Genomic DNA, 21,201 nt, shown 5'->3' with positions numbered 1-21,201 from the left:
CTTTATTGCTTTAGCTGTTTGGGAAGGGGGGCGGGGGGAGGGGTCTTATGATAATCGTAAAAATGCGAACACACTCATCAGTATAAGAGCGCCTGAAAGTCCCCCCCCCCCCGTCAGTCTTACAATTTCCATTCCTTTTAGCTGAAACTCGAGACGCTCTGCTATCCAATCTGTTTGTGAATGGAATTAGGGGAAGGAATTAATTTAATAAAGGTTAAATCCTCAGAGAATACATCCCCCCAGTCGTCCTGTTACATACCCTCCTCTCTCATTACAAGCCTGCCTCTCACGCACACGCACTCATAAAGCAGAGCGAATACAGACAGCAGTGTCTCCATATTCATACCTGCAGCTGATTCAATTAGACACACACACACTTAAGCAAAGGGAAAAAAAAGCCTTTTAAGAAATGTAAATATTGTGAGCATTACAACAGCCGTGGTTCTGCCAAAATCAAATGCGGCAGTTAATTCCTTAGGAGCTGAATCCTGACCTGAAGTCTTAAAAGCTCCGCTAACCCATTCGTCTGGGGAAACTCCTCACGTTTGGAATTCAGCGATAGCCTTGTTGCACCTAGGCGCTGGGAGAAAGGTGTGTGTGGCATGGCGTTCGAGCAAGCGTTTCTGGGGGGTGATTCTCAGGCTGGGGAAGGGGGGGCCCAAAAGCTACCCAATGCAATAACAGCATCTAGGCATTTTACTCAGCTTCGGCTTGGTGGAATTTCTCAAACGCGTCACCTAAACTGTGTGACAGTCGGGTATTTTGGCTCCAACGAAACATCGCAAGGAGCTGAAAAACAGGGTCCCTAACGAGCGCTTGTATTTCTTATAAATGAATATAGAAATCGCACCTCGGCCAACTGGACACCTCTACACAAAAACAGGCCTGTTACATAAACCCCAAAAAAAGCCTTACTTAGCATATATGGAAAACAATTTCTGCTCTGCAATACTAATGTCAAATATAAAGGTGAGAGGAAGCCAGAGGATACTGATATGAAGGAAAGAGATCATTATAATCTTCTTTGCCTCTGCCGGCCGGGGGGAGGGGTGGGTATATTATTTATCCGTCATCTTCTGGTACTGTGTGTTCTCTCCTTGTGAGCCGATCGCTGCTTTGTGTTAATACACTTTAGACTTCTGCACCAGACAGCCCAGTTAAATACTGTTATGATTAACTGACTGGGCAGAATGCATACTGGGAAACGTTAGCACTGGCTAGCTGGGAATTAAAGCCAGGAGGCTCTGTTTCACAGCCTGGAGGGCAATTAAGGATTACAAATATGAGTCACGCAACTGGCAATGATGCCCCCCCCCCCCCCCCACACACACACACACACACACACACACACACACTCGCCCTCATTTCTTTCACTCACTTTCTCTAGTTCGGCAGAACCCAGAGGTCTCCATGGAAACTGTATCTAGCCCAAGTTCAGACAGCGGAGTGTGGAAGAGAGGGAAGGAGGAAGGGCTGGCAGCAGGAGAAGTGGAAATGAAGAAAGGAGCGAGAGGAGGAGAGGTGGGTGGCGAGAGAGCCAGACAGATGGAAGGAAGCTGGCGACTCCGAACGGTTTTCTGTCCTTTTTGAGCATTTCGGTCTGCGAGCATGATGTTCGATGGCAGGCCTGTCCTTCAGGTGCCTGCGCTGAGGCCTGTCCTCCAGGCGCCTGAGCTGAGGCCTGTCCTCCAGGCGCCTGAGCTGAGGCCTGTCCTCCAGACGCCTGCGCTGAGGCCTGTCCTCCAGGCGCCTGGACTGAGGCCTGACCTCCTGGAGCCTGGGCTGAGGCCTGACCTCCTGGAGCCTGGGCTGAGGCCTGACCTCCTGGAGCCTGGGCTGCTCAGCCAACAAAGAGAAAAGCCATCTGACCACAGATGGGGGTTCATAGGGAATGATGGGAGATAAGTGTCTGTCACAGGTCTTGGCCCCAGTGGCGTATGAGGCTAATTCACAGCAGCCTAAAGCGCAGGAACCCTATCGGCTTTCCGGATCACTCCTCTAACCACAATGTTCAGAAAATGACCTTAAATTGCGCCACTTATTAGAGGGCTATGCAAAACTTACAGGGGTTTTATAAATTAATCAGCAGAAAGGGACAGGAGGTAACATCAGTTCAGGAGCAGCTTATAAATCACCCCCCCTTTGTGCTTTCAGCTTCACCGATGATACTTCACAGGTTCCATAAGCTTCCATATTTAATGTAACTCATTATCAGACCTGGGCTCCCAGCCTGATTACAGCACGACGCAAGATGAAGCTGCAAAACAAACTCCCAGGTTTCACTGGGGCAGAAAGCAATCGGTGGCTCTCTGGGTTATTAAGGCTCATAAACCAATCTTCCTCAACATGAGAGTGAGTCACATCCCCAGTAATAAAGAGGGCCGATTAACCAGCTCCATGTGGCAAGCAGAGAAGGGCCTGCTTTCCATCCAGCTCCAAGCAGCCCTCTTTACTGTGTTTCCTGAAGTCTGTCATGTTCAACCTGATTCCTGTGTCTCTAGATTTTTGGACAGTTTTGAAAATTAATTTGAAATTAACTTGTATTAATGTTGAGCATTTGAATAGGACTCTGTGCATGAAGAATAACAATGAAAAGGTTGAAATTAGTATCGCATTGTACCAGGAAAAAATGGCTCCTTAATCAGACTTACCCTGTATACAGAATTTCAGCTCTTTGGCATCGGTGACTGTGCTCGCTGGCGCCCTCTCTGGCACCTTCTTGCTCATGCGGCTGTAGTTCCGCCTCTTCTTGCTCTTGCCCCACAGGTTGGAGCCACCATGCATGCTGGGAATGTTGAGGATGGCAATGCCTTCCAGGGAGGTGCTGCTGAGGTCCAGGATGATGCCATCGCACTGAGTCGAAGGAGAAGTGGGAGGAGATGAAAGAGGGAGTGAAAAAAATCAGGCGGAGAAAGCAGAAATGGGGTTAGTGGTGAAGAAGCTGATGAGATGGCACTCCTTCAGCTTCCAACTGAACCATAGCACAAAGTCCACAAGATTATCCATTAAAGAATCACTGGACTTTGGCCAGTATGACTTGGTGCTGACATCCGCAGTGACAACTACAGCTTCACATGACGCGGATGGTAATTGCCAGGACACACAGAAAAGCTCATAGGTTATAATCCCTTTTGTTTGCCATGAAAGCCGTCAACTTCAATGGAAAGAAAACTCCAAGAAAAGCTCGGTCCTCATATACCCCAAGCATTTTGGGCAAGATTCTGGTAAAATGTGCAAATCTCAAGAGAGCCCCCTGCAAAATGAGCAATCAATTTACACAGAACTAGTTCAGTAGATATTTTAAGGAATTAATGGATAAAATGTGACCCACTGTTTGCAACTTGGTAAAAATTCTAAAAAAGTATGTACATACTTCTGACATATCAGAGGCGAAAAAGGGGGGACCTGCCTTCTGAGAAGACATTATTTCAGACTGTACCATCCATCTAGAAATGATTTGTGCGACCTACAAAAATATGGCCGTTCTGTGCATTCATTAATGTGTTGATTTTTAATAAGCTTCCTTAATTAGCGCAAGATGAAGTAATATAAGGAGTTTGTGTTAATTTTCCTACTCCATGTTACATTTTGAATATCTCACCCATCAAACTTCCAAAACAATGATGCAGGATGTGGATGCTTAACATACTACAAACAGGACATGCCCACAATGCAATGCGCACATATGTCAGACTCTGCTTCCGAGGCAAAACTAGATTAGAACGTGGGCCAAATTTGTTCTGGATCACGGCTCTAAGTGTTTTCCAAGGAGCGAAACATTAAAAATGTGTGGTTTGGATTTACTGATAATTTTGGGCAATCGCTGTTACTTTTACAATGGTGTGAAGCAACGTGAAACACGAGACTCTTGTTTCCTGACACACTCGACTGCCCGTGAAAAGTGATTGGGCTTCCTATGGATAGCATGCTCCAAAAATATTGCAGTAGGGTACCGGTGTATCTCCATCGTGCCGTACATTTAAAGGTTCTGTTATTTACTGATGTTTCTCTGCCAACGCTCATGAATAACTTTGCACTGTTGAGGCCCTCATGGGTCCATGGGAAGTGCATTGTCTTTCATCAAAAATATCCTGCCTAAATGCTCGGCACCACATGGTACTAAAGCACTACAACTTTAACGTGACTTTTTAATGTTCTAGCAATGGGGGGCATTACTTCTAAGCACTGGAAATGGATCCTACGGACACAAGAACCTCACCTCCACCTCCAGACTCTCGTTCAGCTTCTTACACGTGGCGGAGATGGTCTCTGTGGTGCCAAACTCAAAATACCACAGCTTGTTCTTCATTCTGTGGGGGGGGGGGACAGGAGGAAGGGGCTCAGCAGTCTCCAGGAGCACAGATATACCCGTGAGCCCCTCTGACAGTGAAACGTTACCCTGGAGGATAACGAGCGCTCGCTCCAAAAAAACAGAGACAAATAGCTGAGAGGTCAGAAAACAGATTATCAGCCCTAAATAGTTAAAGTGTGTCCTTCAATATCGGGAAAAATGTAATTAATAAAATAAAAGCTAGGATGAATATACACAGACAGAAATGATCATTATGTACAAGAAACATCTTATGCATGCTTGTCTTTTCATTTAATGCTAGAGCCATTCATTTAACATCAGGCAAACGCAGGACTGCGTCTTACATTTTTACATTTATCTGACAGTTTTATCCATATCAACGTACACTAGAGAAAAGGGTTACAATTTATGCGTGCACCCTGGGATCTGAACCCACAACCTTTACATTGTTAGCGCAAAGCTTTACTTTACCGACAGGAGGCATTAACCAAAGCCGGTGACGGCTCACAGCTGGTCCTCTGAGCCACGGCTGAGCTGGGATTTGGGTTTGTGCTTTTGTTTTACGTCTCCTGCCCAGGCCACAGGTCGACAGGAAGGCAGTGGGTGGGAATGGGATCTTCAACCCCACTGGGAGGCTGATTCTGCTGAGGCCGCCCTTTCATGCCGCTGGGAGACTTCCTCCTACAATCACAGCTGTCCACCTATACGATCCCAGCACGCTCACGCTCTGACGAGCTCGCTTCCGCCCCCCACAGCCTGACCATGGCTCCTGGTAGAAGCCTTAATAGTACAGCAGCCACTTTGCCAAAAACAAGGGCAACAGGTTGTCTGTGTGCTATTTACAACCTTTCACTATGGGAGACACCAGACAACCTCTCCACGATCCGCAAAACGCCTCGTCCTCCCTCACATCTCGGGCGGCAATCGGTAATTACCAACTAGCCGGCAAAACAGCGCAACCCATAAGACAAGCTTAGTCATCCCAACTTGCCCGTCAGAGCCCAAACAGCCTAAGGCCTCGCTCGGTTCGGACAGCACCTGGCTCGGTTCGGACAGCACCTGGCTCGGTTCGGACCGCACTTGGCTCGGTTCGGACGGCACCTGGCTCGGTTCGGACATTGTCTGATCGAAGGGTCCATTCGCTGCATGCGAAACGCCTACAAATTAAGGGGCTGTTTCCACCACTGCTCACCTCCTCACAGGAAACGGCAAGTCGGGTCTGTGGTTTGCCGAGCAGGTCCTTGGCCCGCTGCTTAGGTGGGCTGCTAATACCTTAACGTGGCTAGAAACAGAGTATTCAGATAGATGGTATTCATTGCCTGGGTCTTTATTGAGCTAGTATCTGAAAAATTCATTGTAGAGTCTTAAAGCACTCATGTAAGTCGCTCTGGCTAAGGGCGTCTGCCAAATGCTGTAAATGTAAATGTAAATGAAACACTTCCGGCAGCACATGACAACAGAACACCCTCTTAGTGGAAAACTGGCATAATGAAAGTCCCTCAGTTGGCTCAGGAAAAGGTCCGATTACAGAACCTATTACCTTTAACCATATAAAACCACATTGCATTTCTGTTTAAAGGGTGCTGGATAATATCGGCACCATTCCTCTTTATAAATTTCTATATAAACATCAGAACCCTTCCGGGCGATACAGAACCTTCCAGAACAATTACGCTTTACACTGGCCTTATGGATTTAAAGGATTTTCTTGCCCCTTTGTGTTCTTTGACACAGTGTATTTCTTCAGTTACGGGCTGCTGGGTGGGGCCTTGAGCTGCCTTTTATTCCCCTTCTCTTCGGAAGTAAACCGAATGCTAAGCTAGCTCAGCTGGCGCTGTGAATGCTGGGTAATAATTAAAATGTATTCGCGAGAACCTGCTGGAACACGACGCACCCCCTCCCACCCCCCTCAGCGCAGGATGGCCTCAGACCGAGATGTAAGAGGAACTTCAAGTACATTAATAAAGAAATAAACCCAAAACCCCCACATGAAACACCGCCCCCGAGGTCTGAGAGTCCCAGCACTCGGCTGCCGCTCTCACTGGCTGACAGAGACTAAGATCACGGCTGGCTGGCAAAGTAACCCTCAGCAGTAAATCCTGACGGGCGTCATCTACTTGATTGGTTTAGTCCAAGGTTCCCACGAGGCAGAGCGCAAATGTTTGGCTGTTAGCGTAGCCAAATCGCTCCCTCCATAGATTACTGGGGCACCGGGGGCATGTTTAGCACCCCAGCAGATGGCACTTATATTACCCCACATATCCATTTTCCCGGGGGCTGAATCTTAGAGCCACACCAGGAGATACACAAAACACAGCAGTGGGTGTGTGCTTAGACGGGTTCATATGCAAATGAGGGGGAGGAGCCACCATATTTTTAGATACTCGCTCAGCAAACACCATTTATTAGAGAGATTTAAGAGATCGCCTGCTGAATTTTTGTGCATCTCATTTAAATTGCGAGCGGGGGGGCTGATGGAGAAGAAGGAGTCCAGGCGCTGGAAAGAGGAACCTTTAGTCCAGGCGCATGCATCACTGCCATGTCGTGCCCATGAGAAGCGGGGCGCCGTGGCAACACGGGCGGCACTGCCTCCATCTACATCCATCTGTGTCTATAGCCTCCATGCAGCCGGAATGAGGGCACGGGCCTCACCGGGCTGTTAATCAGAACAGCTACCTTAAATTCCCAGTGGGGGGGGGCTATTCTTTTGTTTTATGTACAACTTCACAGTCCCTTCAGTCCCTTCAGCACAGAACTTAAGTAGCTTGGGATTTTATATAGCTTTCCTGGTCTCATATAATGGCTGGACTGATGGGTAGGGATCCTGGAGGTGGGGGTCTGACCTGCCAGGGCCAAACCCCCCCCAGCTCAAAGCCCTGGCCTCTGCCGATCAGAAACAGTGGCCCTGGGTACATTACATGCCCTGTTTCAAATGGAGACATCAGATCACACCTTCCTCATTCCTGCAGGTCGCAGGTGGTTGAGGCTAAATATTATGTGACTCGTAAATGGCGGGTTATTCGTTTCAGACTGTGTGAAAATGGCGGTGGGCCGTATCAATGCTGCCTTCTCATCGGTTCATCGGTCAGGATTCTGGAAACTGAACTTCTGCTGCTTGGACCAAGTCATACCCTGTTTACCCTGCGGGCACCTGTCTGTGTGAATGCCGTCCCAGTAGGTCCCACTCTGGGCCAAACCCCCTGATCTTCCGATTGGGTTATGGCTCCAGGGTTGTGAAGGGCTGCTCCAGTACAGGCAGACAGGTGCCAGAGAAATGGACCACCGTCCTGGGCCCACCAGGTCAGCGCTGTAACTCGGTCCATCCATGGTGCAGGCATCTGTGAGGCACTGAGGATCTGTTCATTTTATTTCTATGCAGCTGATCTCCAGAACAGGCAGGGCGGCGTGACGTGGAGGGGTTATGAAACGGAAACCCACGCACTCGCTGGATCAGAGGGGGCCCGCCCCCCCAGCTATCCTTGGGGCTCCACTCGGGAGACAGAGATCCCAGTCTCCCCCCCCCCCCCCGTAAGGCTATTCAAATAAAACACAGATGTAATTAAAAGCCCAAGCACCCGAATTAGAGGAACAATAAGCTCCTCTGACTTTGGCTGAAGATACTACATTTGCATTTCTATGTAAGTGTGTGAGTGTGCTGGGGGCGCGGCGAGTGAAGCCACTTCACAAGTGTTTTTTATCTTATTGCTGAACTGCCTCTATGTTCCACTTCCCAAAATACACACTGTACCCCTCTTGAATTCTATAACCCAGCTGCAGTTTTACACGCTGAATACACACTCGACTGGCGCATTGTGCTCCAAGTGTGTCCGCCAGGGACCCGCATGAGAAAGCACTTGTTCTTATTTTTTTGTGATTTTTTTCCCCCTAGGAGGGATACGGACTGGATACACCTTTCTGATCTGGATTCCAATTCCGAGCGTGAAGCCCAGGGGGGTCTGACCATCTGGGGCTCAGGCCGTTTCCGTCCGTTAGACGTACAGCAGGACTCAGACTGACTGACATGAAGCAGCTACCCCGAGGGACAGCAGTCTAACCCTGCCTCTCCATCAGTCTTGCACTTTAATAAGAACATAAGAAATTTACAAACGAGAGGTGGCCATTCGGCCCATCAAGCTCATTTGGGGAGAACTTAACTAATAGCTCAGAGTCGTTAAAATCTTATTTAGCTCCGATTTAAAGGAACCCAGGGTTTTAACTTGCGCTACACTAGCAGGAAGACTATTCCATACTCTAGCTACACGCTGTATAAAGAAGTGCTTCCTCAAATTCATTTTAAGATGTTCTCCCGCTAATTTCCACCTATGGCCATGAGTTCTAGTATTTAAACTAATATTGAAATAGTCATTTGGCTGAACAGCATCGAGACCTGTTAGAATCTTATACACCTGGATCATGTCCCCCCTTAGTCTCCTTTGCTTGAGGCTAAACAGATTGAGCTCAGCTAACCTCTTCATAAGACATTCCTCTAAGACCAGGAATCATTCTCGGAGCCCTGCGTTGCACCTTTTCCAAGTCGGCAATGTCCTTCTTAAGGTATGGTGACCAAACCTGCACACAATTCTAGGTGGGTCTTACCAAGGAATTGTATAATCGTAGCATAACCTCCCTTGACTTAGACTCCACAAACCTAAAGATATAACCCAACATCCTACTGGCCTTTTTAACTGCTTCCCCACACTGGTGAGAGTGGGACATGGAAGCATCAACATGCACACCGAGGTCTTTCTCGGAATCAGCTACCGTTATTTCAGTGGGACCCATAAAATATTGTGCTGCTAGTTCAGTATCTGCTACACCACCCACCTTGGTGTCATCTGCAAATTTAACCAATTTACTGTACGCATTGGTGTCAATATCATTAATGTAAATTAGGAACACTAGTGGTCCTAAAATTGAACCCTGCGGTACCCCACTTTGACATTGTGCCTCTAATAACTACCCGCTGCTTCCTGTCTGTTAACCAGTTTTCGATCCAAATAAATAGTTTTATTTGCAGCACTGAGCAAGTACACTGTGTAAGAACAGAAATGGGATGGGAAGTTTGAAGTCCATAAATAAATCATGTCCTCCATCTTGATATCATACATAAATCTACTCAGGCAGGTATATACATGATGTTTTCATGATCAGGATAGCCAGCAGGACAGGAGATCTGGCTGTCATACTGTCAACTTCTCCGTTTGTTTACACAGCGAACTGTAGCGGTCAAAGGTCAAGGACTCCTAAGAGGATTCTATCACTTTGCTTCAGTTTTGACATGAGAAACATAATTGAATCCTTGGCATATTCTGAAGTCCTCCCACATGGATCTTCTGGCCAAATACATGCACATCTTTCCATATTTTGCCATTTGCCACAAGAAACATTCACCTAAAAGTTTTCTGTTACAGTCAGTTGGTAGGTTGTAGTTTCAGCTGAGATCTGTGATTCTCCTTCTAGGCTCTGCATTGCCTGTAGGTTGTAGTTTCAGCTCAGATCTGTGATTCTCCTTCTGCACTCTGCATCTCCTGTAGGTTGTAGTTTCAGCTCAGATCTGTGATTCTCCTTCTGGGCTCTGCATCACCTGTAGGTTGTAGTTTCAGCTCAGATCTGTGATTCTCCTTCTGCGCTCTGCATTGCCTGTAGGTTGCAGTTTCAGCTCAGATTTGTGATTCTCCTTCTGCGCTTTGCATCGCCTGTAGGTTGTATTTTCAGCTCAGATCTGTGATTCTCCTTCTGGGCTCTGAGTTGCCTGTAGGTTGTAGTTTCAGCTCAGATCTGTGATTCTCCTTCTGGGCTCTGCATTGCCTGTAGGTTGTAGTTTCAGCTCAGATCTGTGATTCTCCTTCTGCATCGATATGCACAGTCAAACTTAAAGCTAAGCCTTCGCACTGTGTTTTGTTAGTTGAAAGAGAAATAAAGAGCAATGGAGCCCCCTAATCTGGAACTTCTACCCCAGGTCTGCAGAAACAGACGAGAGACGGTGCTGATCCTTCTCCATTGTTCCTGACAGGCGGTCATTAATACTGGGGCTACTGGGGCCTTGTGTCTGCCTTCTGGGAATCTCACACGAGGATGAGGCTCCGGCAACAGAGGCGTTGAGGGTCACACATCTTTCTCAGTATTGCTCACCCCACCCCCCTCCCTCAAACAATGAGGTGTTGGGACCCTCCCCCAGGGGGAGATAATACACCCACCCCCTCACCCCCATCCATCGGAGAGCACAGTATGTCACCGTTGGAGCTCGATCAACCAGGACGACACGCCCCCCCCCCCCTCCCCCCAAGCTTCCGAAACCCCACTGGAGACACAGCATGCCTGTCTAAGTACACTCATTTACATTTATCTATTTGGCAGACACTTTCTGAGCAATGTACAAAAAAAGTACAGTATTAAGCACCAAACAATAGGGAGAGACGTAAGCAAACAGCTGAGATCAGTAGGGGTCATGCGTGTTCACAGGCCCCTCTACGAACAATCAGTGTCATGCACCAGTTGAAAGAGGTCTTTAATACGCTCTATCTCCAGAACCAGGGGTATCGTAAGGAGGGGGGGGGGACTTCCAAGAACCGCTGAGTGAAAGGGGATCTAAAAAATGAAAGCTAATTGACAGGTGGACATGACCTTATGCCCCCCAAGTCCCCTTATGCCCCCCCCTTGCTCAGATGTTTCTCGTGGTCCATGCAGTACTAGTTTCTGTGAATGTACTCATGCATAATAATGCCAATTTTGATGCCTTTTCCTCTCTATTTTCTTGTTTATTCTCCTGCCCAATAACCTGGTGTGACATAAAACTCTCTAAGTAACAAACACACAGAGTTATTCGCTGACAGCATTGTAACCACACATCAAATGATCCAGGTTTATGTACAAATTGTCTTAATGACTGCGTTATACAGCATGCCATTAAACTTGTACCTTTCAAAAAAATTTTGTACCTAACAGCTTATTTTACAGAAAACACACGTGTGTTTACATGTATGTTTCCTGTATCCTTGTGGTTTCATTTTGTTCTAAACCATAGAGACACGGTCTCCTTCTCCCAAGACTAATGGCACCTGGCCGCCCTCCCTGCAGTGTAAGTTTGCTCCAGGTACTGAATTCCTCCCAAAATACATGCAGTTCAGGTGACTCGGTCACTGTACTGTGCTCTTACCGTGCATGTTGCATGACACACTGTCTGTCACCCAAGGTGCATGCTGCTCCTCACCATGACTCCCCCACTCCTTGCCTGGCCCACCTGCTCCTCACCCTGCCCCCCTGCTGCTCACCCCGTCCCCCTGCTCCTCAAGCACTCTGCTCCTCAAGCACTCCGCTCCTCACCCCGCCCCCCTGCTGCTCACCCCATCCCCATGCTCCTCAAGCACCCTGCTCCTCACCCCGCCCCCCTGCTGCTCACCCCGTCCCCCTGCTCCTCAAGCACCCTGCTCCTCAAGCACCCTGCTCCTCACCCCGCCCCCCTGCTGCTCACCCCGTCCCCCTGCTCCTCAAGCGCCCTGCTCCTCACCCCGCCCCTCTGCTGCTCACCCCCGTCTCCCTGCTCCTCAAGCACCCTGCTCCTCAAGCACCCTGCTCCTCACCCCGTCTCCCTGCTCCTCAAGCACTCTGCTCCTCACCCCGCCCCCTGCTCTTCACCCCGTCCCCATGCTCCTCACTCCGCCCTCCTGCTGTTCACCCCGTCCCCCTGCTCCTCAAGCACTCTGCTCCTCACCCCACCCCCCTGCTGCTCACCCCGTCCCCCTGCTGCTCACCCCGTCCCCCTGCTGCTCAAGCACCCTGCTCCTCACTCCGCCCTCCTGCTGTTCACCCCGTCCCCCTGCTCCTCAAGCACTCTGCTCCTCACCCCACCCCCCTGCTGCTCACCCCGTCCCCCTGCTGCTCAAGCACCCTGCTCCTCAACCCGCCCCCTGCTGCTCACCCCATCCCCATGCTCCTCAAGCACCCTGCTCCTCACCCCGCCCCCCTGCTGCTCACCCCGTCCCCCTGCTCCTCAAGCACCCTGCTCCTCACCCCGCCCCCCGCTGCTCACCCCGTCCCCCTGCTCCTCAAGCACCCTGCTCCTCACCCCCTCTCCCTGCTCCTCAAGCACCCTGCTCCTCACCCCGCCCCCCTGCTGCTCATCCCAACCCCCTGCCCTTCACCCCGTCCTCATGCTCCTCACCCCGCCCCCCCTGCTCCTCACTCCGCCCTCCTGCTGCTCACCCCGCCCCCCTGCTCCTCACCCCACCCCCCTGCTCCCCTGCACTCAATATTGATAATTGTCTTTATTTCTTTACTTCAAGGCTCCATTTTCGCTTAAATTACCTTAACATTCCTCTTAAACAAACTTAGAACATGAAATACTCAAACTGACTGCAAACTGAAATCTTATTTATAAATTATACATCTTATTTATATATATATATATGCACATTATACATAGGGGGCAGTATTATTATAGATTTTAATTCTTTTTATTCTTTATATTACATTCCATAATTAATTTGAAATCCAGTTTAGTTTTCAATCTGTTTTTAGTACTGATTTTAAAGATATCTTTTTATCTATTTATATTTAGTGTTTTAGTTAAAGAATTAGTAATTTCTAAAAATAGACTCATAGTGGTAGAGCTAGTTCATGTGTCCAGTCTTCAGAGAATCCGACCGGAGTACGGAATGCGCTCTACGCAGTCAGAGAATCCGACCGGAGTACGGAATGCGCTCTATGCAGTCAGAGAATCTGACCGGAGTACGGAATGCGCTCTACGGAGTCAGAGAATCCGGCCGGAGTACGGAATGCGCTCTAAGTAGTCAGAGAATCCGACCGGAGTACGGAATGCGCTCTACGCAGTCAGAGAATCCGACCGGAGTACGGAATGAGCTCTACGCAGTCAGAGAATCCGGCCAGAGTACGGAATGCGCTCTACGCAGTCAGAGAATCCGGCCAGAGTACGGAATGCGCTCTACGCAGTCAGAGAATCCGGCCGGAGTACGGAATGCGCTCTACGCAGTCAGAGAATCCGGCCGGAGTACGGAATGCGCTCTAAGTAGTCAGAGAATCCGACCGGAGTACGGAATGAGCTCTACGCAGTCAGAGAATCCGGCCAGAGTACGGAATGCGCTCTACGCAGTCAGAGAATCCGGCCGGAGTACGGAATGCGCTCTACGCAGTCAGAGAATCCGGCCGGAGTACGGCATGCGCTCTACGCAGTCAGAGAATCCGGCCAGAGTACGGAATGCGCGCTACGCAGTCAGAGAATCCGGCCAGAGTACGGAATGCGCTCTACGCAGTCAGAGAATCCGACCGGAGTACGGAATGCGCTCTACGCAGTCAGACAATCCAGCCGGAGTACGGAATGCGCTCTACGCAGTCAGAGAATCCGACCGGAGTACGGAATGCGCTCTAAGTAGTCAGAGAATCCGGCCGGAGTACGGAATGCGCTCTACGCAGTCAGAGAATCCGGCCGGAGTACAGAATGCGCTCTAAGTAGTCAGAGAATCCGGCCGGAGTACGGAATGCGCTCTACGCAGTCAGAGAATCCGGCCGGAGTACGGAATGCGCTCTAAGTAGTCAGAGAATCCGACCGGAGTACGGAATGAGCTCTACGCAGTCAGAGAATCCGGCCAGAGTACGGAATGCGCTCTACGCAGTCAGAGAATCCGGCCGGAGTACGGAATGCGCTCTACGCAGTCAGAGAATCCGGCCGGAGTACGGAATGCGCTCTAAGTAGTCAGAGAATCCGACCGGAGTACGGAATGCGCTCTACGCAGTCAGAGAATCCGGCCGGAGTACGGAATGCGCTCTACGCAGTCAGAGAATCTGGCCGGAGTACGGAATGCGCTCTAAGTAGTCAGAGAATCCGACCGGAGTACGGAATGCGCTCTACGCAGTCAGAGAATCCAGCCGGAGTACGGAATGCGCTCTACGCAGTCAGAGAATCCGACCGGAGTACGGAATGCGCTCTACGCAGTCAGAGAATCCGGCCGGAGTACGGAATGCGCTCTAAGTAGTCAGAGAATCCGGCCGGAGTACGGAATGTGCTCTATGCAGTCTGAGACCCTAACCCTAACACATGACAATGCCGATGGTACCGTTTGCTGCCTTTTTTCTCTGATGGCCTCACTGCTCATTCCAGGGAACAGGTCCTGTCCTGAATTTTACAGGACTGTCCCCAGTAGAAAAATAAAATGTGTGTTCCATGTTGAGCCATTACAGAACACGATGTGCTCCCCCCAGCGTATTATCATCGGCAACCCCGCCTCGATTGAAAGTGAAACCCTACCTGCATTCTGTATCTACTGAATGGCAGTGCTCCACATGGCATAAATTTTTGTCAGAGCACCACTTGTTGCGTGCTGGACTTTAAACTGCTAAAGTACCACCACACCACTGGTGTCCTTTCACCTTGTGTATCCACAATGTCCTTTCCTTAAATTCAAATAACTTTATTTGCCCCCGAGGGCCAATTAAAGGCACACAGGGCAGCTGAACAAGGACAGGACACAATGACATGAAGCGCAACAGTATTTGAAAGATGCTGTGTAAAACTGCAGTCATGCAGTCAATCAGGTAGATGTAAGGATGTTATAGCTGAGGAGCAGTCGATAGCTTCACAGCCCTCCCGGCTGCCACGTACACCCTGCTGTCACTCCCCCGTCACTCCAGGCTGCCACATACTCCCTGCACATCATCACTCCTGTTACTGGGTCATATGCTGTTGCCAAGGAGAATCTATTACCTGATTCTGTAAGCAGGCACTGTTTGGTCAGTCGGTCATCGATTACTGCCCATTACATGTAATAAGTGAGGAAAATGCATGTGCGTCGAAGCACAGCCCTCTGATATGTTGTCACTGCCTTACCCCGCCCTTCGCCCTTACAATGTTGAGTCACTGCCTTGATTGTTTACTGTTGGCCAGCTTAAATGCTCTGTTATTGTTCTATTGACTTGAATAATTACATAACTGTATAATGTATCTTTTAAACTGATATCCTTATTTTATAGTGCGGCTAATGCCTGCTATCCATGAGTTTCACCTATTTTTACCGCAAGGGATTTGCTGAAACCAGCGAATCGTCCCGTTTAAAGCAGCAGCTTGCAGATTAGAAGCTTGTGACGCCATGTGCAATGCCGTGTAGTGCAGACACTCTCCCCGCTCACAGGGACTCCTAAAGCAGCCAGCCAGGAAAACTGTTACGGGGGGGGGGGGGGGGGGGGCTTTCACCACTGCCATTCTCACGCCAGCCCAGCCACCATCTCCATGCCACTCTACCCCATCATTCTCTTTGTCCATCTACCAGCCTTGTACCCACTTCCTCTCTTTCTCTCACCTGCTGTTAAACTTTTCCGGGTGTTTCTCCCTCATTAGGTGGAACCGGTGGGCGATGGAGGCGTCCTGTGGAGGAGGGGGACACAAGTCAGGGAAACTTAAAACTACAGGCCTCACAACACTCAGCACTGGAATGCACACACCAGTAAACCTCGGTTTAGGCCACAGACTTAATCACAGATTATTCTGCATTACCTGGAATTAGAAAGAAAAACAAGTATTCAGTAACCGAGGGCTGACGCTATACCACACTACTGCTGCATCTGGGGGGCTACATTTCTGCTTGTGATCACGGTAGCAGATACGGTCCAGCTATGAGAGAGGACCATTCCATTTTTTCCCATCACCCCCACTTTACAAAAAAGTGTTGGCTGGGTAAATACAATACTGGCATCTGCCTGAGTGGGAGATTCTCGGAATGGGGGTGAGCAGGGGAAGCGTTTTGCAGCAAACGATTCGAAGACACTCACATACCAGGACCGAGGAACAGTAGGGAGAACACCAGGCTCATGGAAGCAGGCTATCACTGGAAGGCGGCACTTTGTAACATACGGAGAAGCCTATTTCCATGAGAATACCTCTACAAATTCAGGTGGGGCTTGAGTAGAACCATAAAACATTTTTAAGCAAGTTATTGAGATCTTTGTCAGACCTTGGAGGACCGGAAAACTAGAGGGGTGCAAATCCCTGCAGCAGAGTTTGTCCTGTAGTGAGACGATGCCTTTATGTCTCCCATCAGTAATGAGGTTGTTTTGCATCCAGAAATAAAACAGATCTGTGTGTCCATTTCTGGGTGAGCTACAGCCTGAGCAGGCCCACAAAGCTCAGTACCAGTGTATATACACAGCACTCCCACTCACGGAACCAGTTCATGAGTAGGAGCTTCGGACCTGCAGATAATCTGAGAGCTGTGCAGTGGAGGTGGGTGGCAGGAAACATCAGGGACGCTCACTGCCAGACACCAAAACAGCGAGACACACTGGAAGGACATCCTGGCGGAACCAGGCTGGTGTCTGTGCGCTTCGGCACTGCCAAATGAGCAGTGCTGTCAGTCAGGTTTCTGGGCCCAGTTTTGACCATTACTGCCATGCAGTGATTCAATAGATCCAAACTTTGTATACTTTAGGAGGTGGGGGGGGGGGGGGGGGGGGTACAGATGCTGGTAAAACTTGTGGAAAAAGAAGATGAAAATACGCATTTCCAGATTTTTTAATTGTGATGTTGACCAGCAGGGAAAACCTCCAGTGGACTTATAGGCTAGCAGGGAAATTCTGTTCTGCCAGGGCAATGACTGTAGCAACTAAGACTAGTGACTCGGGTGCATTCTGAGAGGCACCTGAAAGAATCGGGACGTCTGTGAAAGAAAGCAGATGGCAAAGGGTCGTCAAATCATTAAACTGACTGGCCAGCAGAGCGACTAACCTGGGAACTGCTGCTCCAGTCAAGCCAAATGAGCCGGTGCCCAGTGGCATAACGAAGGGCCCCAATCTAATCCCACCAATAATTAAAGGAAAAACTAAAGATACACTTTTGCAATATCCATTTGCTCCAACACCAGCATTTAACTGATTAATAATATAGCGATAAGCTACAAGGAGCTAAATGCAAAATGCATGTAGACAGGCACTCTCAGAGCAGAGTTACAATGCCAGTACTCTGAACACCACAGAGTTACGATGCCAGTACGCTTAACACCACAGAGTTACGATGCCAGTACTCTGAACACCACAGAGTGACGATGTCTGTACTCTGAACACCACAGAGTTACGATACCAGTACTCTGAACACCAGAGTTACGATGCCTGTACTCCGAACACCACAGAGTTACGATGCCTGTACTCTGAAAACCACAGAGTTACGATGCCTGTACTCTGAAAACCACAGAGTTATGATGCCAGTACTCTGAACACCACAGAGTTACGATGCCAGTACTCTGAACACCACAGAGTTACGATGCCAGTACTCTGAACACCACAGAGTTACGATGCCTGTACTCCGAACACCACAGAGTTACGATGCCAGTACTCTGAACACCACAGTTACGATGCCAGTACGCTTAACACCACAGAGTTGTGATGCCAGTACGCTTAACACCACAGAGTTGTGATGCCAGTACGCTTAACACCACAGAGTTGTGATGCCAGTACGCTTAACACCACAGAGTTTTGATGCCAGTATACTGAACACCACATAGTTGTGGGGCTGAATGCCTTTCTGTGGAGCACTGCAGTATAGCACAGTGCTTTGAATGGTTTTGGGAGGCAGGCAGAGCCAGCTACCTTGTGTGGGAACCCAGTGCTGGGATCTGTGGCTGAGGAAGTTGGACTCAGGTGCATATTCCGCTCCCCGGCCACCTGTGCTGTTTGCCACGAGCAGACAGGGGCCCTGAAAACAGGCCGTGTCGCCAGGTTTGCCTCACATGGCAATCAATCTAAGCCGTCGCCATGGAAGAGAAGGCTCCTGGAGGCGGGGGGGGGGGGGGGGGCGCGGCAGCACAGAAATAGAAACAGAGCTGCTGCTCCCTGCGCCTCGCCGCAGTTGTCGGGTGACTGCGACTTACACCAGAAGCGAAGGCAACAAAAGCGCTACATTGCTAACGCTAGGTCACTGACTGCCGTACTTAAACACTTATCCATTTCGGATGCTAATTTTAAAAATAAAACCCCAGTAAACCATTTAGCCGATGTAGTCATGCTCAAGTAGGGAGTGAGCCATGCTGATGAACTAGATAAAGCACTCGCCAATGAAACAGAGCCTCCTTCTGGCTGTGCTGCACAGCTGGGCTGGATCTGGTCAGGGAAGAAGCTCCTTATAATTGCCAGCTGGGAACTATCTAGGCAGATATAAAAATGTCCCCCTTACAAACACCGAATTACGACGACTTGATGACTAATGGGCTCACACTGAGGATAAAGCCCATCCTGCAGTTATTAGTGTCAGTTTGCTGTTATTGAGAGTATTTCACTCAGTAATACAAACCACAGAGGAGCAGCATGCTGTCCTTCGGCACCCCGGCTCAGTATGACACGGGCAGTTACCTGTCCATCCTTTTGGATGAACTTTCTATACCAGCATTTAAACTTTCACACGGGGGGACTGAGCCACCTTTCATTAATCTCCATAAACCTTTTGGCCGGTGCTGACATCAGACGGACCTCGAATGATGTCATCACCAGCCTCTCCCGCAGACTGCCCTCTGGCCCCCTCCCACCCGAGCATCGTTAAGGTGACCGGCACCTTCCCCTTGTATGACGAGTACCTCTTGGCCTCTCGGCTTCAGTGCTACGTGTAACCTGACCGTTAATATAAGGTGCAGTGAGTGGAATAATGATACATGTTAGCCACGTTTGAGGAGAGACCCGAACAGCTTTCGGCATCCTGCTTTCCGAGCGCAGGGCCACTAAGAGCAGTGAGGCGGGCACGCTTTCACTCCGGGGGCAGCCGGCGATGTGGGGCTTCACCCACGGCAACCAGAACGTGTCAATGGGCAAAGAAACACAAGACAGAAGAAATGAACAAAGGCCTCTGGAGACCTTTGTGTGTCAGTCAGGGTGCCTTACAGTAAGCTGCTGTGTCTGTGCACCGTCCTACTGTCAATCTTCTGTGTGAGCAGACAGCAACTGGTGCATATGGAACCTGACAACAGATAGCATGTTTGCGTGTGTCGTTTATGTATATATTAGGGCGCTTTTCCACAGAAGGTGGATTAGACTTTTTCCCACAGAAATGAACGGACAGTCCCTATAAAGATATGAATACAAATGTGCGTGTGTGTGTGACACCAAATGTCCCCACAATGTGATAAAAAAATCTGTTATTTTGACATTGTGGAAATATTTTTCCAGGTCCCACAAAGGTTACTTCAATTTTATTAAAATCTGTGACAAAAATCAATCAAAAAACTGTCTGTTGGTGTGTGTCTGTGTGTCTATGCACGAGTGGGTATGTGTGTTTATGCATGCATGTGTGTGTGTGCGTGCATACACAAGAGTGTGTGTGCATGTATGTGCGTGTGTGTGTCGGTGTGTGTCTGTATGCACGGGAGAGTGTGTGTGAGTGTGTGTGTTTAGGGGGTGTTCTTTTCCCTTCAGGCCTATCTTTACAACCAGCCAGGTGTCACTCAGCACGGTCATTCATTACCGTGGTAACCCGCTCTGAGCCTGGCAGCCCTCTACTTCCTGTCACTGATACTTCCCCTGACCTTCAGCCCATGCCAGCATTTCCAGCCCCCTCCTCCCCCATCCCGCCGCCTGCCACCAGTCACAGCAACCTTACGCTCCCCTGAGCATCAAGCAGACCTTCTACCATCCAAACTCCGCTGACTCGAGAAATCTCTAGAAACCTGGGACCACTTGTTATCAACACCATGGACAGGCATGTTGCTTGGCTTGGTGTTAATGCAAGAAGAAGAGCGGCGACCGCCCCCCGGCCCACCCCCGAAGCACAGGCTGAGCACTGTGCCAGGGAAGCGAGACCTTGTTTACTGCTGGACCGCCGCTCCTCTTTCACTGCCGCCAGGGATCACCTTCCCAGATCGGGGCTGCAAACCTTCCGTGCCGCTGACTGAGGTATTCACGGCAGCGTTCTTTCCAGGTCCAGAGGAAGACCAGACACGTGCATTTCACGAGTTCAGGAGACACCTTAGAGGGGCAGATAACCTTCCCGAGCTTCAGGTGTTACAAGACTTCTTCCTGAGAACATTCTTTCCAAGTCGTGAGTTCCTACTGCTGTGATTCTGTTGAGTTTTCCAAACAATATTTGAGTCCTTCATAGAGACGTTGGTCTCCTGCATTTGCACCAAGGAAAACTGATCACATGTACACAGTACAGCAGGAATTCGATGTCCCTTATGGACGAGTATATCAGATGGGGCAACTGATACGGCACCCTGAGATGGCACTTTGGTATGGGGCAGGAACAGGAAGTGACCCGCAAATATGACGTCATGCTGGAGGACAGGCCCAGTTCGTCCCACTGAAAGGTACTGGATTAAAATCAATACCGCAGATCGCAGCTAATGCCGTGTCTCCTGATATCATCTGTCTGAGGTCACCGTATCTAAAACTTCTCACAGAGAAAACAGTCATACAGACAGCCGCACCGATGGTGCTCACCCCACTAATTTATCCACTTGCTGGGGAGTCATTCTGTGCCCTTGTTCAACCAAAACAAGGTACAAGCTCTGTCCCAACGGGGATAAATAACGATTAATTTTTCCATTTCAGATTATTCCGCACAGCTCGACAGCCGAGAGCGCCATGGCAACCCAGCCCCGGCGAGAAGCTGAAACCGTAAAGAAACGGTGTCGCTTGGGATATTTTGTCAGGTTTTTGTGCTGTCCGGGCCATGAGTCATGGCCGGCGGTGCTCATGCCGGCGGCCATCTGTCGCTGATTAGGAGCGTGTGCGCGTAGGGGCATCACGCAGGACCGGCAGGCCGCTCAGCAGCACTCCGCACTGCTCCACACCGCCAGCAAGCATAATAAACGCCACGTCCGTAGCCTGGACCCTGCTGCGTGATTAAAGGGAACGCTGGGGCTCGTTTTGCACCCGGCCATCTCTGGAGAGGAATAAAATAAAAT

General features: G+C 49.5%; 1 protein-coding gene across 3 annotated transcripts in view; it reads right to left on the bottom strand.

Annotated features, from left to right (window-relative positions):
• The window catches only part of LOC125744660 (diacylglycerol kinase beta-like), a 72,869-nt gene that overhangs the window by 9,156 nt on the left and 42,512 nt on the right, over positions 1 to 21,201 (bottom strand). For all 3 annotated transcript variants that reach the window (XM_049016717.1, XM_049016726.1, XM_049016707.1), the window contains 3 exons: positions 15,622 to 15,686; positions 4,220 to 4,310; positions 2,652 to 2,853 (listed from right to left, as the gene is read on the bottom strand). In XM_049016717.1, coding sequence (XP_048872674.1) covers positions 2,652 to 2,853; positions 4,220 to 4,310; positions 15,622 to 15,686 — 358 coding nt within the window. The remainder of the gene's footprint in view (positions 1 to 2,651; positions 2,854 to 4,219; positions 4,311 to 15,621; positions 15,687 to 21,201) is intronic.

Source organism: Brienomyrus brachyistius, chromosome 1 (genome assembly GCF_023856365.1).
Source record: "Brienomyrus brachyistius isolate T26 chromosome 1, BBRACH_0.4, whole genome shotgun sequence".
In the NCBI taxonomy this organism is placed as follows: domain Eukaryota; kingdom Metazoa; phylum Chordata; class Actinopteri; order Osteoglossiformes; family Mormyridae; genus Brienomyrus; species Brienomyrus brachyistius.
The sequence above is the reverse complement of the archived record's forward strand: the minus strand, read 5'-3'. Positions and strand labels throughout refer to the sequence as shown.